The sequence below is a fragment of the Talaromyces stipitatus genome, genomic scaffold (genome assembly GCF_000003125.1).
Source record: "Talaromyces stipitatus ATCC 10500 scf_1105507295527 genomic scaffold, whole genome shotgun sequence".
NCBI classification, from domain to species: Eukaryota; Fungi; Ascomycota; class Eurotiomycetes; order Eurotiales; family Trichocomaceae; genus Talaromyces; species Talaromyces stipitatus.
This window is the reverse complement of record NW_002990114.1, coordinates 52,393-64,797: the sequence shown is the minus strand read 5'-3', so window position 1 is coordinate 64,797 and position 12,405 is coordinate 52,393. Positions and strand designations below refer to the sequence as shown.

Genomic DNA, 12,405 nt, shown 5'->3' with positions numbered 1-12,405 from the left:
ATCGATTCGCGAATAGGGAGGCTTTTTGGAACTGTAGATCAGTAACTGAATCGTCCTCCTTTCGTGAATAACCTCATTGTTATTGGAGTCTCGAGCCAGACTCAATACAAGATGCGCCTCATCAATAACAACAGCATTAACATGTTAATTGATTTCAGGTTCTTCAAAAATATATTGCATTTATTCGTTCGCAGCCAACTCAGGGCTCAGTAAGAGATGTGTATATTCCTCTTTCTTGATGTCCATTAATAAGCAGGTCTTGTTGGTGTCTTTCTCTATAAATAGAGGATGGCCACCTAGATGTGTTATGGCTTCGGATTGATCGATACCAATCTGAATTAGTAGAAGAATAACAATAGTCATGGTTCGATTCATGAGAATTGATAATGCCTGTGGAATCATACTCTTACTAAAGGACGTTTTTGCAATCAGAATCAGATCACCACGGTTGAACATAAGCTAGAAAAGTGCATCCAGCTGACCGGATCGAGCAGCATATGGATAAAGCATTTTTAGAGCATCGGAGAGTGCCTTTTTCTGTACATTAGATGCCTTGCTAGCTGCATGCCGGATCAGCTGCTGCGCTTTCTGTACCTTGGCCACTCGCTCTGGGTTTATCCCTGACTTCGGGGATTCCAGAATCACAGGAGATGCCTGCTGGAGCGGTCGTCCACATTGATTGAGTACTTGGTGCAGTGTTAATTGACCAGGCGAGCAGGATTGTTGTGATATTCCTCGCGGGTGTCAATATCGCCGGCGGCCCATGTTCAGGAGTGTATTTTATCACTCACAACTGGTGTTCTCGGGGTAATTTTGAATTGGTGAAAGCTTGCAAGTAGTCAACTTGATTCGTCCTTCTATATAGAAATTGAGCCTGGTTTCATGAAGCAGGAATTTTCTGAAGTTTGTTAGCGAAAAAAAGTCAGATCTTTCAAAAGGAATTTAAGTATATCAACGGCCGAAAACCACTAAAAACGCGTATCAAACTGTAATAAATCAAGCGGCAAATGTAATAATATTTATAAAAATATAGAAAAACACGTATTTGTTGAGTAATAGCTGTTGATTATGGACACCTATATTTGTTGTTTTGTTAGGCGTACGCGCAATACAGCTGGGCTGGAGAGGGAGAAGGCATGGGAAGTGAGCGTGCAAGCGTGGAGGTAAGCACCGTCAACCTCACTCAAGATCCAAGATACCTATGTAATGTAGTATTCCTCCAAAAACTCTACGAAGTGAATCGACATGATACAGAGCGTTTGTATTTCCCAACTATCACGACTTTGAACTTTTAGCATCCATCAATGGGGCCATAGACCGATGTCCTATTAGAAGCTTATACTGCTTCGGGAAAGATCATTTCATTCAATTTCGCACCTTCAATCCCTAAAGTAACGGCCCCAAACCTCGCGAACTCCGTCTTGCTCAAATTTTTCCAAGAGTGCTGAGATGCACGCTGCACACACACGTCACCCGGCTTCATAATCCTTTTTTCCCCACTGTCCAAAGTCAACTCCAGCTCCCCATCTATAATGAACACGTAATCAAGGGTCTGCGACCGATGCATAAATCCATCCTTTCCATCAGGATTCGGTGCAAACTTCAATCATTGTTATTAAAGAGTTCTTGATAAGGAAGGTAGAAAAGCTCTGGAATCTTACACTCGCGACCATAGCAGCACTTCCACCCGCAAGGGGAAACATGACGTATGGATGTTCTCTGCGAACATCTTCATTCTTCCTGTAATCGTCCATGTCCGTAAGGACAGGCCCGTTTGGAGAAGCGACAGTAGAGTAAATGTAATCCACACGCAGAAAATCATTACTCTGCTGCACAAGTGGCGGGTTTGGCGCAGCGAGGAATGTTGATTTACCCTGCGGATCGTACGACGTGATGAAGTGAGAGATTTCAGGGATAATACTTTGATTCGCCATCTCGATTCGAATACTGAAACCGTGATATCTTAAAGGGGATGAGACTGTAGGAGAAGAATTGTGAATTGGCCGCTGAATACCTACTCAGAAAGATAATATGGGGTGTACGCTGCCCTTAAATAGTTGTCACACTGACAGAGCCGGATATCCTTATTCCCTGACCCAGCGCGAATTGGTAAGGCCCCCGTCAGGTCTCCACGGCTCTGAATAAGCGCCATTGCTTGATAGCAGTTTTCATGCACAAAGACCGGTAGCTTGGGTCCCATAAACTTGAGATTCATGTCAGTATTCCTTCCGAAGTCAACTTTTCATCAAGGCATTCGCCGCCGTGACCTCCGTTTACGGGAACTCGGAACTCCATATTCTACGAAACGCCTTTCTCCGCTCGACCACCCGTTGAAGAAACTCTTTATTGATACTGCTACTGGCAAGCTCGGTAGCGTTACACGGAACTCCGGATACCTTCTTATTGAAATCTCAGTTATCCTTGCTCTGCTTGGCACTCGGAAATGCCCAGCTTCAGCGCTGTAGCCGAAATTAGTAGCTCACCCCTGTACTCGATTCGTATAATGACATTAGAGAGCGTCGAAGAAGAATATGTTTTGGAAACCACGATGGCTGTTGAGTACCAGCTCTTTGGAGCACTTCACGCGAGTACAGATATGATGTATATCTGCTATTTGAGAGTAAGGTCTATGCTGCCAAACGTGATAACAAATTTCGAATTCGGCGAGATTAATGTTTCTTTTCCTCCAGTTCTGTGACTTCATTCCTTGTCTCTTTTCTGCACCAACAAAGCCAGCTCGATTGAATACTGCTCGGTCCTCTGCAAAGAATTAGACTTGCAAATTTATACGGTATGAAGGATTACGTTCGTCGATTTATCAAAGCCGTAACACTTTCAGATACACTCTTGAGAGGAATATGTCCCAGTGTCTTTAACCTGTGCCGTACGAAATGTTTAGCTCCTGATATCGGTAATTGTACTACAGTAGAACTGTTATATAAGAATACTATCGGGACCCCGCAATCATAGATAATATAGCCATTTATTCTCTTATGTAGAGGTTCTATTGTGCCCATATGCAAAGGGGTAGTGGTACGGACTTCGGAAGACGCAGAATAAGGACGGTTGAGGCAAGAGTGCCAGTAAGAGCGGTGGCTTAAAACAGAGACAGCCTGTATCTCAACCCACTATATTACTTGAACATGCGGGATTCGTTTCTATACCTAGAGACCTAGAGCTCTTTCTTGCGTTGAACTGCGCAGTAGGCCTAATTACTGTTTACAGATAGCAGTGACCCCGTGAATATTAACATCCCAAATTCATCAGCCTCACTAAGCCACTCTTCCACCCGCTTAGAGGCGTATGACTCCGTATGTTGTATCAGTAATTCACCCATTAGTACTTCCCTGCCCTTCCACGCCTTGAACCAATTTCCATACTCTTCCCTCCATGTTTCATATTCCCGAGCCTCCCATAACCGTCTGCACACCGGAGCTGGGATGAAGTCGAGTTCATCACAGGAGTAAACTGGTATGCGGTTCAGAAAGCAGACGACACAGTCGAAGACGTATATCGCTAATACTGTTCGCTGTGCTGCGGAAGCAATTGCCCACAACTCGCGGTCAGGAACCTTGCTAAAAATGTCGGCCCTGGGAAATTCTGTCATAGCCAGTAGACGATATGCCATCTCTTGAAGCTGGCCTAATACGAGTTGGGTGCCATATTTCGCCGTAGTATTGGAGTCGAGACATATCATAATCGAGTAGATCAAACTTGCTTGTAACGCCGCCAACAAGTCGACCTGTTCATATGAGCGATGCTACGCTTTATCATTAGCAGAATAGGACCTGATACTCCAGGGTGTCATACATTCTTATACAGCCTCTCAACCTCGCCTTGCATAGCATTCAATAATATCGCGTCCAGATTTCCTGTTCTGTGTTCCCACATCTTTGTCCAAGCTAGGCAATCCACAAGCGGCGTAGGGATGGTTCTAGACGTAGTTTGTAGCCGATGAATCATCGGTGGTAAAGTGCCGTCCCTAGCTATCATCTTTGGGTAACACTTTAGAACCTGCGTCATGAACCTGGCCGAGGCTTGGTTCACGGAGACTGTTCTATTCGGAGGTTTGAATAACGGGTTGATCCATCTACTACGAATGGGCGAAAGCTTATCTTCACCGCCTACAAGAGTTAGTTCTGATAAGGGTTTTGATGCGACGACGGGAATACCAGAATCTCTTTGCCTCCAAGGACAATAAATTAACATCTGCGAAGATGGGTCGGAAAGAGTCATGGTCTCTGAGGGGAGAGGAAGGGGTGATAAAGAATATGGCGCCTGGAGTTGGTACGACGAGCCATAAATCTCTGACATGCCGAAGGAGGACGTGGCGGGAGGGAAAGAAGCCCCTAATGAAACTAATGATGTTTCTCCGAACGCCGTAAGAGAATTGTCTATTATCGTTTGCCCTCCATCCAAAATTGGCTGATATGTCCATGACTCTAATACATCTGACGATATTGTATCCCAATGCTCCGGTGCGATACCCGCCGACCTATCCGTAGAGATAGAGGAGGGATATATACATCCTAAATTCTTCTCGCTGCATCGCGAGCAAGAAGGTTGTCGTAAGTCACAGCGTGTCTTGTCACTTACACAATGGGAACAGGACTTCTGTCGTGGTGGTGTGGGCTGCTTTCGTCGACAACGTCTGATGTGGCGTTTGCATGACGATTCTACCGTATCCAGTAAGCTTAGTTCTCGGTACGTGGACTGGAATACAACCTTGCTCGAAAGATTTTCGACAGATTGAACACTTGAAAGCTGACGGTTGGTCCGTAATCTCAGCCATAGAGAAATGTATCTGGAGTTTTATGTAACTGTAGAGGCCTGATGTTAGTGAAGTTGGGAAAATTGAACGAGCAAAGTGCCTCAGAATAGAGTTTTCATGGCGCTTGCTCCTGGCCACGGAGTTCCGTGGTCACCTCTCTTAGAGATTCTACCGGGGCCTATATGTAGATTCCGGAGTTCCGACAATATTGCTCAGGCCCCAAGCTCACCGCCTTTGCCGTGTCAGCAAATGAGACACCTGGTGTTGGATTATTACTAATCCGTGGGGGCAGATTCGGCAATGATTCCTAGCTTTGCTACGTGGAAAGTGTTCGTATTGAAAGTAGAATTAACAAGCAAAATTGTATGTCTTCCCCCCTTCTCTCTTGCTAAGAATTGAGGGTGATTCTATGTCTTTATATATTCCAATGCGGTCTCAGAGAAGTAAGGGAAATAACAACAGGAATTTCAGCTAAGGCAAAGCGAAGAATCCGAGTCACAAACATGAAACTATACAGGTTTGACCACTGTAGTTGATTGGTATCAAGGGGCATTTTGGCGATGTGCACTTTCTTAATTAGGGTCAGAGGTATCGTCCTGTCGACACCTAGTTATCTAACACCTGGAGGGGGCCGCCCAAGCCTGACCCACTAACTTTATACGTCACTCCTGAGGATGTGTAGAATCTACGTGATATACCCGTTCTGTGTCTCTTGTGGTCCATTTCATGACTATACCGCCGCAGCCTAGGTGCCTAGTGAAACTTATTACAGCTGAGCACCAGGCATGTTCACAGCTCCGGGAGCGTGTACGGCATCAGACAAGAGAACCGTAGATCCATATTGCAGAATTGAACTTCTCCAGGGGATTTCTTCCGAGGGACATAGATAGTTCAATTGTGTTTTCAATTTCCATTTGATTGAAACTCAAAACTAGAAGCATTCTAATATATTAGAGAACCTCATTTCTCTCTTTGAATATGGGCTCCACCAGGTCCTTCGCATCATGCGGAGTTCAAAACCATTCTGGAGGATCCTTCTCAACACCCTTCCAAAGCTCCTCATAAGCCTCCAGCAGCTGCTTATTCAAACGCCCCTTCTTACAAAACTCGACATTACTCCTCAACTGATCGAGCCTCGACGCCCCAAGAATGATCGCATCTCCCTCTCCTAAAGCTGAATGATGCACAATCCATCTCAAACTGACTTCCGTCGGCGTTACACCTGCAGCATCACATTTCTTACAAAATGCAATCATAGCAGTGTGAATAGCCGGTTTATCGAATGCTTTAATATAAAATGGAAAGCGACCTGGTTCCCAGCGACCTCCAGAAAGTGTCCCTGCTTCAGTAGCCAGACTTACCTTTCCTGTTAGAAAACCTCCTGCGAGTGGGCTGCGAGAAATCAGCATTGCAATCAGTCAATCAAGGGTACAGCGGACCTGTAAGCATGTATTCGGATAACATTCTCTTTCAAGAATGGGAAAAGTTCTGTTTCAGGCGCTCTCCTGATGGCGTTGTAATGACCTTGCCAGACGGTGGGTTTAACATAATTATGTCTCTTGCAAACTTGCAACCATTCTCTCACTTGCTTGTAGGAGTGATTGCATAAGCCAAGCTACAGAATTATTAGATGCACAAAAGGTAATGGTGAGCTGGGGATGCACCTCTCTGAAAAGTCCAGCTCGGTAATGCTTATCAAAAGCCCGAGCACTCTCCTCGACGGGAGTGTTTGGGTCTGGGAAATGCGCATACAGGATGTTGCATTGCTTCACACCCAGTAATTCCAAACTTTTCTTCAAGCTCGAATCAATGGCAGCCTCGGACAACCCACCGCTGATGGCTGTCCGCTCGATTTTTGTGTCAATCACAAATCCCTTCCCAGCTGCACGGCTCTCACCCAATAATCGTTCACTGACCCGTGGACTTCCCGGTGGAGAGGATGCCGCTGAGTCCAATTCCGTGATCTCTAGCTCCTTCAATACGTCGAGAAGTTCGGAAGTTTGCTCGCCAGTGGTCCAGGCGTGGGTTATGGTACCCTCCCCGATACCTCCAGCACCAAAAACAAGTTGAACTCGCGGAGGAGTTGCCATAGTTTGTAGTTGCAGCTCTTTGTGGATGCTGAATGATATGATGGCGGGGCTGATTCAGTGAACATAAATTAAGAGGACAGAGAGTGGCGGAGGTGTAACTTGCACTCCATGCGTGAACGCCGGGGATGGGATTTCCTGACTTAATATACTCCCGCTTCGTAGTGGCCATGGTGATCGATAGTAACTTCGACTGACGGAATGACTCCCGTCTCGGACGAAGTCTATTCAAGTCACATAAGGTCGCGGCGTAACTATCCAGCCGATTTACTTCCTAACAAACGCATCCCTGCTTTAGTGTATTTTGTCTCGGCTGCTAAAGTAGTTTGATGTAACCTGAGGAACTCAGGTTCTATTCCATAATCCTCATCCGAGCTGCGCGCCCCGGAACTCCATGTCCGCAAAATCCGACAATACTTGGCAGGGAAATCTAGGCACATCTCTTCATATCGAGTTGCTGTTTTTTTGCCCGACGGCTGCTGTATGTTAGAAGATCGAATTATCAAAGCCGTTCGATTTCTACTACGCGGGAGCAGCGCACCCACAAGGCGAAGCCAGCTGGCCCCAGCTCCAAGGACAGACGAAGTGCGTCAACTGTGGAGGACTTCATCCTGCCTGGGACCGCCAGTGTCTTGGAGTCCTTAAGGACCAGGCACATGTGGCGTACCAACGTCGACCCCAACAGTTCGAAGTCCACCGTGGTAGTAGTGGATCTAAGACTATCAGTCTCACACGCAGTCTCACACCAGCGTTATCCCTAGACAGCGACGATGGCTTCCAAGTTGCCTGTATTAAGAGACTTGGGCTGATTTAGCTGGTTCAATTTACGCACAAGAAATTGAGGAAGCGTCGCGTCATGCTTCCGGAGAGGCTATGTAATCAAAAAGATCAGGTGTGCATATCAACGTACATTAGAGCCGTATGAATAATCACAAATGGCCCTCCTTCCCGGCCCCGGAGTACCGTGGTCAACTCGTCGATTCTGGAATCGCAACGATGCCGCTGGCGCCTTTGGCTTACGGCCTTCGCTACCTCTGCAAATGAGGATAAGCAACTTAAGTACAGCTATTCTCAGGACCGCCTTGAGTCATTGATTTTGTTTCATGCATGCCCCGATTGCTCTGCTCGAAGTCATTCAAAGATAGCTAGCTCATCACGACGTCAACCCACGGTGTTATCCACCTCCTCCCCACAACCAAATGACTTCCCCTCTTAAAGATTTGGATAAGTCGGAGCTCTCTGAGAACTACAGCAGCGGCAGTAACGTTCATGTTCTGGTGGTTGACAGCATGTCAAAGCTTCCTCCAGAAGCTAACGGCGCCGTCGTTGTTGGCGGTTCGAATGCCGCGATATACGCGACGTTTATCTCGGCCAAAGCTGGCGCCCGGGCTGCTATTCATCATGATTGCGGCATCGGTCGAGATGAAGCAGGGATCAGAGGCCTGCTTTGGGCGGAACAACACCGCATGGCTATGGCGGCCGTCGCGACTGACAGCGCCCGCGTCGGCGACGGTGCAGACATGTTCCAACGCGGGGTCATCAGCCGTGTCAACAGAATTGCGGCCATGTGTGGTGTAGAGAACGGTCAAACCGTCGTACAAGCAGCGGAGCTTTTGAAAACCGCGCCTTGGCCTCACGCAGACGTGCAGCCGCCGGTCGAGGGACGCACCTTTATTCACGGCGTCCTCTGCATAGACTCCCTCTTACTCGGAAATCCAGAAGATTCAGGCTTGGTCGTGGCGACCGGTAGCCATGGCGGTGTAATCGCGGCCGGAATGACGAGTTCATTTAGGCCACGCCTCGCTTTCTTCAATGATGCCGGGTTCGGCGCTGATCGTGCGGGTGTAGCCTGCCTTCCTATTCTAGATTCCGAAGGCATTGCCGCCGCTACGGTTGCCGCAGACTCGGCGTGTATTGGTGACGGTAAGTCAACGCTGACACAGGGTATTGTCTCGGCCGTGAATGAAACGGCATACCGACTCGGCGCCAGAGTCGGGGAGACGGCCCTTAAAGTGGCACGCACCGTGGTGGAGATAGCCTGAATAGTTCACTTAGAACAATCCAAAATGAAGCTGAAATGATATCATTCGCCGAGGCCAACTGATCCCTCTGTGTTAACGTACTTGATAAGTCACCTGGCCATACAAAGTAGGCTGGACACGCCCCACCAAAACCACTTTTATTGGTGACCTCACTCAGTCAAGATAGGCAATGTATATATAGTTTGGCCGCAACGGGTCACCTGTCGTTGAGGTCTTACGCGCAAAGCGTATGACCACAACGTCAGAGAGGGCCCCGTCCGCGCTCCCTTGTGGGGAGGCAATTGTCTGTATTGTAATGGCACTATGAATCTATGTACATAGGGAGGTGGGTGGGAAAAAATCAAGTCTTGACTGCGTGAGAGATGACGAGCAACTTGCGGAGGGGAGCGGCTGACTCTCGTGAGGCAGTTGTAAGAAGGAAGAACCCCGCAGTACGCAGGACGTTGGGTGAAGACTAATCCGCAGTGTATCGGAACTTGCTGTGTACTAGCACAAACTCAGTTAAGCTCAATACTCAAAGATGTCTTTATAGTGGAAATATTGATGTCGGTATAGCAATCTTACCTATCTCGGCGCGGGAATGGGATATCAGCCGGTTTCAAAATGTTTGAGACTCTTGGCACGGATTTCTTCAAAAATGTCGACACACGTACATTTTCCTACATATTTTAAACTCCACGCGCAACAACGTGCTAATACGCGTAATTTTATACAAAATCTCATGTCAACTTTGAAAACAAAGTCATTTCTAGTTTAGGAAATCTCCGAACATTGTGATATCGAACCATGCCACCTCGACGCGCCTCCAAGGATGCCACTGCCTCTCAGCAACCTCCAACAACGAACCCATACAACCTTCGATCGCTTCATATTCCACGTTCTATTCGACCGGGGGAGAGTTTTGATGAAAGGCACTATGTGCCAACTAGAGCCCAGAACTAAATATAGCGCATGAAGGAGCGGCAAGAGGAATTCGGATTACCTGCGCTAATAATATTAAAAACCACTATACAGAAAACTCGTCAAGACGCTGCAAAGAAGTCAAATAGTCATCGCAAGCGGCCAGCACCTTCAGGAAGGAAATCTACTACACGGTCTCCTTCCAAAACGCCATCTACAAAGCGAGTACGGTTCGATATAATGTCTTTGAGAGACGCTCTAGACAGTTCAGTGGAAACTACACCTCTCCGCGCACAATCTAATGCACCAAGGGATGAGTCTATTATTGCATCCCTGAAAATAGATACTAATGAGGAAACCGATAACAATAAAGATAGCGTTAGTGAGGATGATGATCTTCCCGTGGTAGTTCTAGGTAGACCTCCAGGTTGGAATATGGCTGATTATTTGAACAGTAAATATAATGAAGAAGAGAATCACCTGCTGCGTGATACGCCATTAAGCGAGTCAACACCATTTAATTCACTGGATATCGAGATAGTAGCGACAAACCTTTATAACACGAAGGAGGATTTCAAAAACTTAGCGCTAAACAACATATCAAGGTCGCCGAGCACGCTCTTCGTGAGGCCCAGGAGGATATTAGTATTGTCAACACATCTGATATCCAGGATAAATTTAATCATGAAATCAGCCAGCGTGATTATTTGATTGGCATTGATCTGAGAGTCTATATTAACAAGCGAAAAGTCATCAGTCAAACACTCCATGATATGACTCAACATTCATTTAATCTTGGTATTATAGAAGATCAGTTCCATGACTAGATTGTTAAATACACTAATGACGAACCTTTTACATTTGAAACTTATACGGCATTTGTGAAATCAATGTCTGGTTATGGAAGACAATTAAGCCATCAATTTGATGATTTTTCTATCACCGAGACCCTCAAAGTTTTAGATCTCATTGATAATAAATGAGAGGCTCATCCCAGTATAGCTTTATGCATTCTTTTTGAGATTAAAGTGGCCTGCGAAGCGCTTATATCAAAGAAAAAAAGGACAGCAATATCGACAGCTCAACAACCCCAGGATCTAATATCTATTCTACGCTCGCCCCCTGTACTGCCGACACAAATCCATTCTACTCGTACCACTTAGTTATTGGAAGAGGCTGCAATCCGTGAAGCGAGACGAGACCGAATATTGACAGCTGGTAATTTCCAACGTCAGTTGATGTAGAAATATCAATGCAATAATAGAAACTGTACGAATTATAATAACTTTTGCTTCCCTGATCCTATAGACAATACTCAGCACTATAATATCCTTGCTACTCAGCATAAGCTTTGGGCCAATCGGATAGCTTTAGGTGGTGTAACCATCGAAAATCCACCAGATGAGTTGAAGCAGTATTGGACGAAAAAACAAGGTTCGATAAACTGAGATTCTCGACAACCTGTTAAAAAGAATAATGCCCAGATCATGAAGCAATTTATAGAGATGCAGACAAAGATATATGAGTAACAAATGCAGTATAGATTGATAGAATAGATGGAAGCAATGCAGGAAAAACAGGAACATCATAATAAGGAGAAAGAGCGTCGTTATTTACTGTGAGAACAGCGTGATTTATTAACACAAACACCTCATCAAATGGCTTATTCATTGCCTCGAAGATCAACAACAAGCCCTTCTTTACTATCATTTAAAATTAATAAAACTCCTACATGATTTGAGGCTATTCCCGCTACACCAACACCACGCCCGAGGTCATCTAGTTCGATAGATTCAAATGAGGATAAATATGACACGCTTGCCAAATTTTTCACCTGGAAAATCAACTCAATCAAGAATCAAGATAGGAAGAAGAAATAGGAAGATGCTTAATCGACCATATTTGCAAATGACTGGTCTATACGAGAGTTAAGGCAAATGGAAGACGATAAAACCCCGGCATATCAACATGCAATAAAGGTAGGCATCTCAGACGGTCTGGCAAGAGGCTTCAAGAGAGAGTTACGCCAGTATAGGCAGTTCGTACGCCATGTCCACGACGAACATGCTGCAGCCATAGCTCTAGGTGCGTTAGGAGGTGGAAATTCAACTATATGATGAAGTTCTAGGTATTAATACATTACTTTATTAGATTATTTCATTTAATCGCTTTGTTTGATTACTTTAAGAATATTTAATACTATTCACTGAATAAGTTGACGCTTAGATCTGCCTCATACTGCGCGAGAAATTAATAAAATTCAATGAGTTCTTTCTCTTCAATATACACTCTATTCCTAGCATGTTTAAAGTGTTTTCTGGCGAATCTATCACAACGACTCTGTTAAATTGAAAGATGGATAAATTCACCATAGTTGCTGCATATCTCACGTAAGAAAATCCAGTTCCTTTTCATCCACAATTTAAGAATACTAAAGGTGAGTTCTATCAGGTTATAATTGGGTGAATATGGTGGTAAATATCAAATAAGATGTCCTGCGCTCTCAATAATCTGACTAATGTGTTCGCGTGTATGGATCTTGACATTATCAAGAACAATAACTATTAGGAATCAGTGTATCTGGCTGAGTGCTAGTATCAATTTT

The 12,405-nt window shown here is 45.4% G+C and overlaps 4 protein-coding genes across 4 annotated transcripts, besides 2 other annotated features; 1 reads left to right on the top strand and 3 right to left on the bottom strand.

Annotated features, from left to right (window-relative positions):
- Nucleotides 1-1,010: 1,010 nt before the first annotated feature.
- Nucleotides 1,011-1,032: a sequence feature (AT_rich).
- Nucleotides 1,033-1,336: 304 nt separating this feature from the next.
- Nucleotides 1,337-1,934, bottom strand: TSTA_080870 (uncharacterized protein; the record flags this gene model as incomplete). Its single annotated transcript, XM_002477772.1, has 2 exons — nt 1,337-1,600; nt 1,662-1,934. The coding sequence occupies 2 exons, from the start codon at nt 1,932-1,934 to the stop codon at nt 1,337-1,339; spliced, it is 537 nt and encodes a 178-aa protein (XP_002477817.1).
- A 1,274-nt stretch (nt 1,935-3,208) lies between these two features.
- On the bottom strand, nt 3,209-4,792 carry TSTA_080860 (uncharacterized protein; the record flags this gene model as incomplete). Its single annotated transcript, XM_002477771.1, has 4 exons — nt 3,209-3,742; nt 3,811-4,495; nt 4,597-4,676; nt 4,709-4,792. The coding sequence occupies 4 exons, from the start codon at nt 4,790-4,792 to the stop codon at nt 3,209-3,211; spliced, it is 1,383 nt and encodes a 460-aa protein (XP_002477816.1).
- A 992-nt stretch (nt 4,793-5,784) lies between these two features.
- TSTA_080850 (aldo/keto reductase, putative) lies at nt 5,785-6,861 on the bottom strand (the record flags this gene model as incomplete). Its single annotated transcript, XM_002477770.1, has 3 exons — nt 5,785-6,163; nt 6,211-6,386; nt 6,436-6,861. 3 exons carry the CDS (start codon nt 6,859-6,861, stop codon nt 5,785-5,787), a joined length of 981 nt encoding a protein of 326 aa, XP_002477815.1.
- Nucleotides 6,862-8,057: 1,196 nt separating this feature from the next.
- TSTA_080840 (uncharacterized protein) lies at nt 8,058-8,900 on the top strand (the record flags this gene model as incomplete). Its single annotated transcript, XM_002477769.1, has 2 exons — nt 8,058-8,086; nt 8,147-8,900. The coding sequence occupies 2 exons, from the start codon at nt 8,058-8,060 to the stop codon at nt 8,898-8,900; spliced, it is 783 nt and encodes a 260-aa protein (XP_002477814.1).
- A 3,198-nt stretch (nt 8,901-12,098) lies between these two features.
- Nucleotides 12,099-12,405: part of a mobile genetic element that runs on past the window's edge.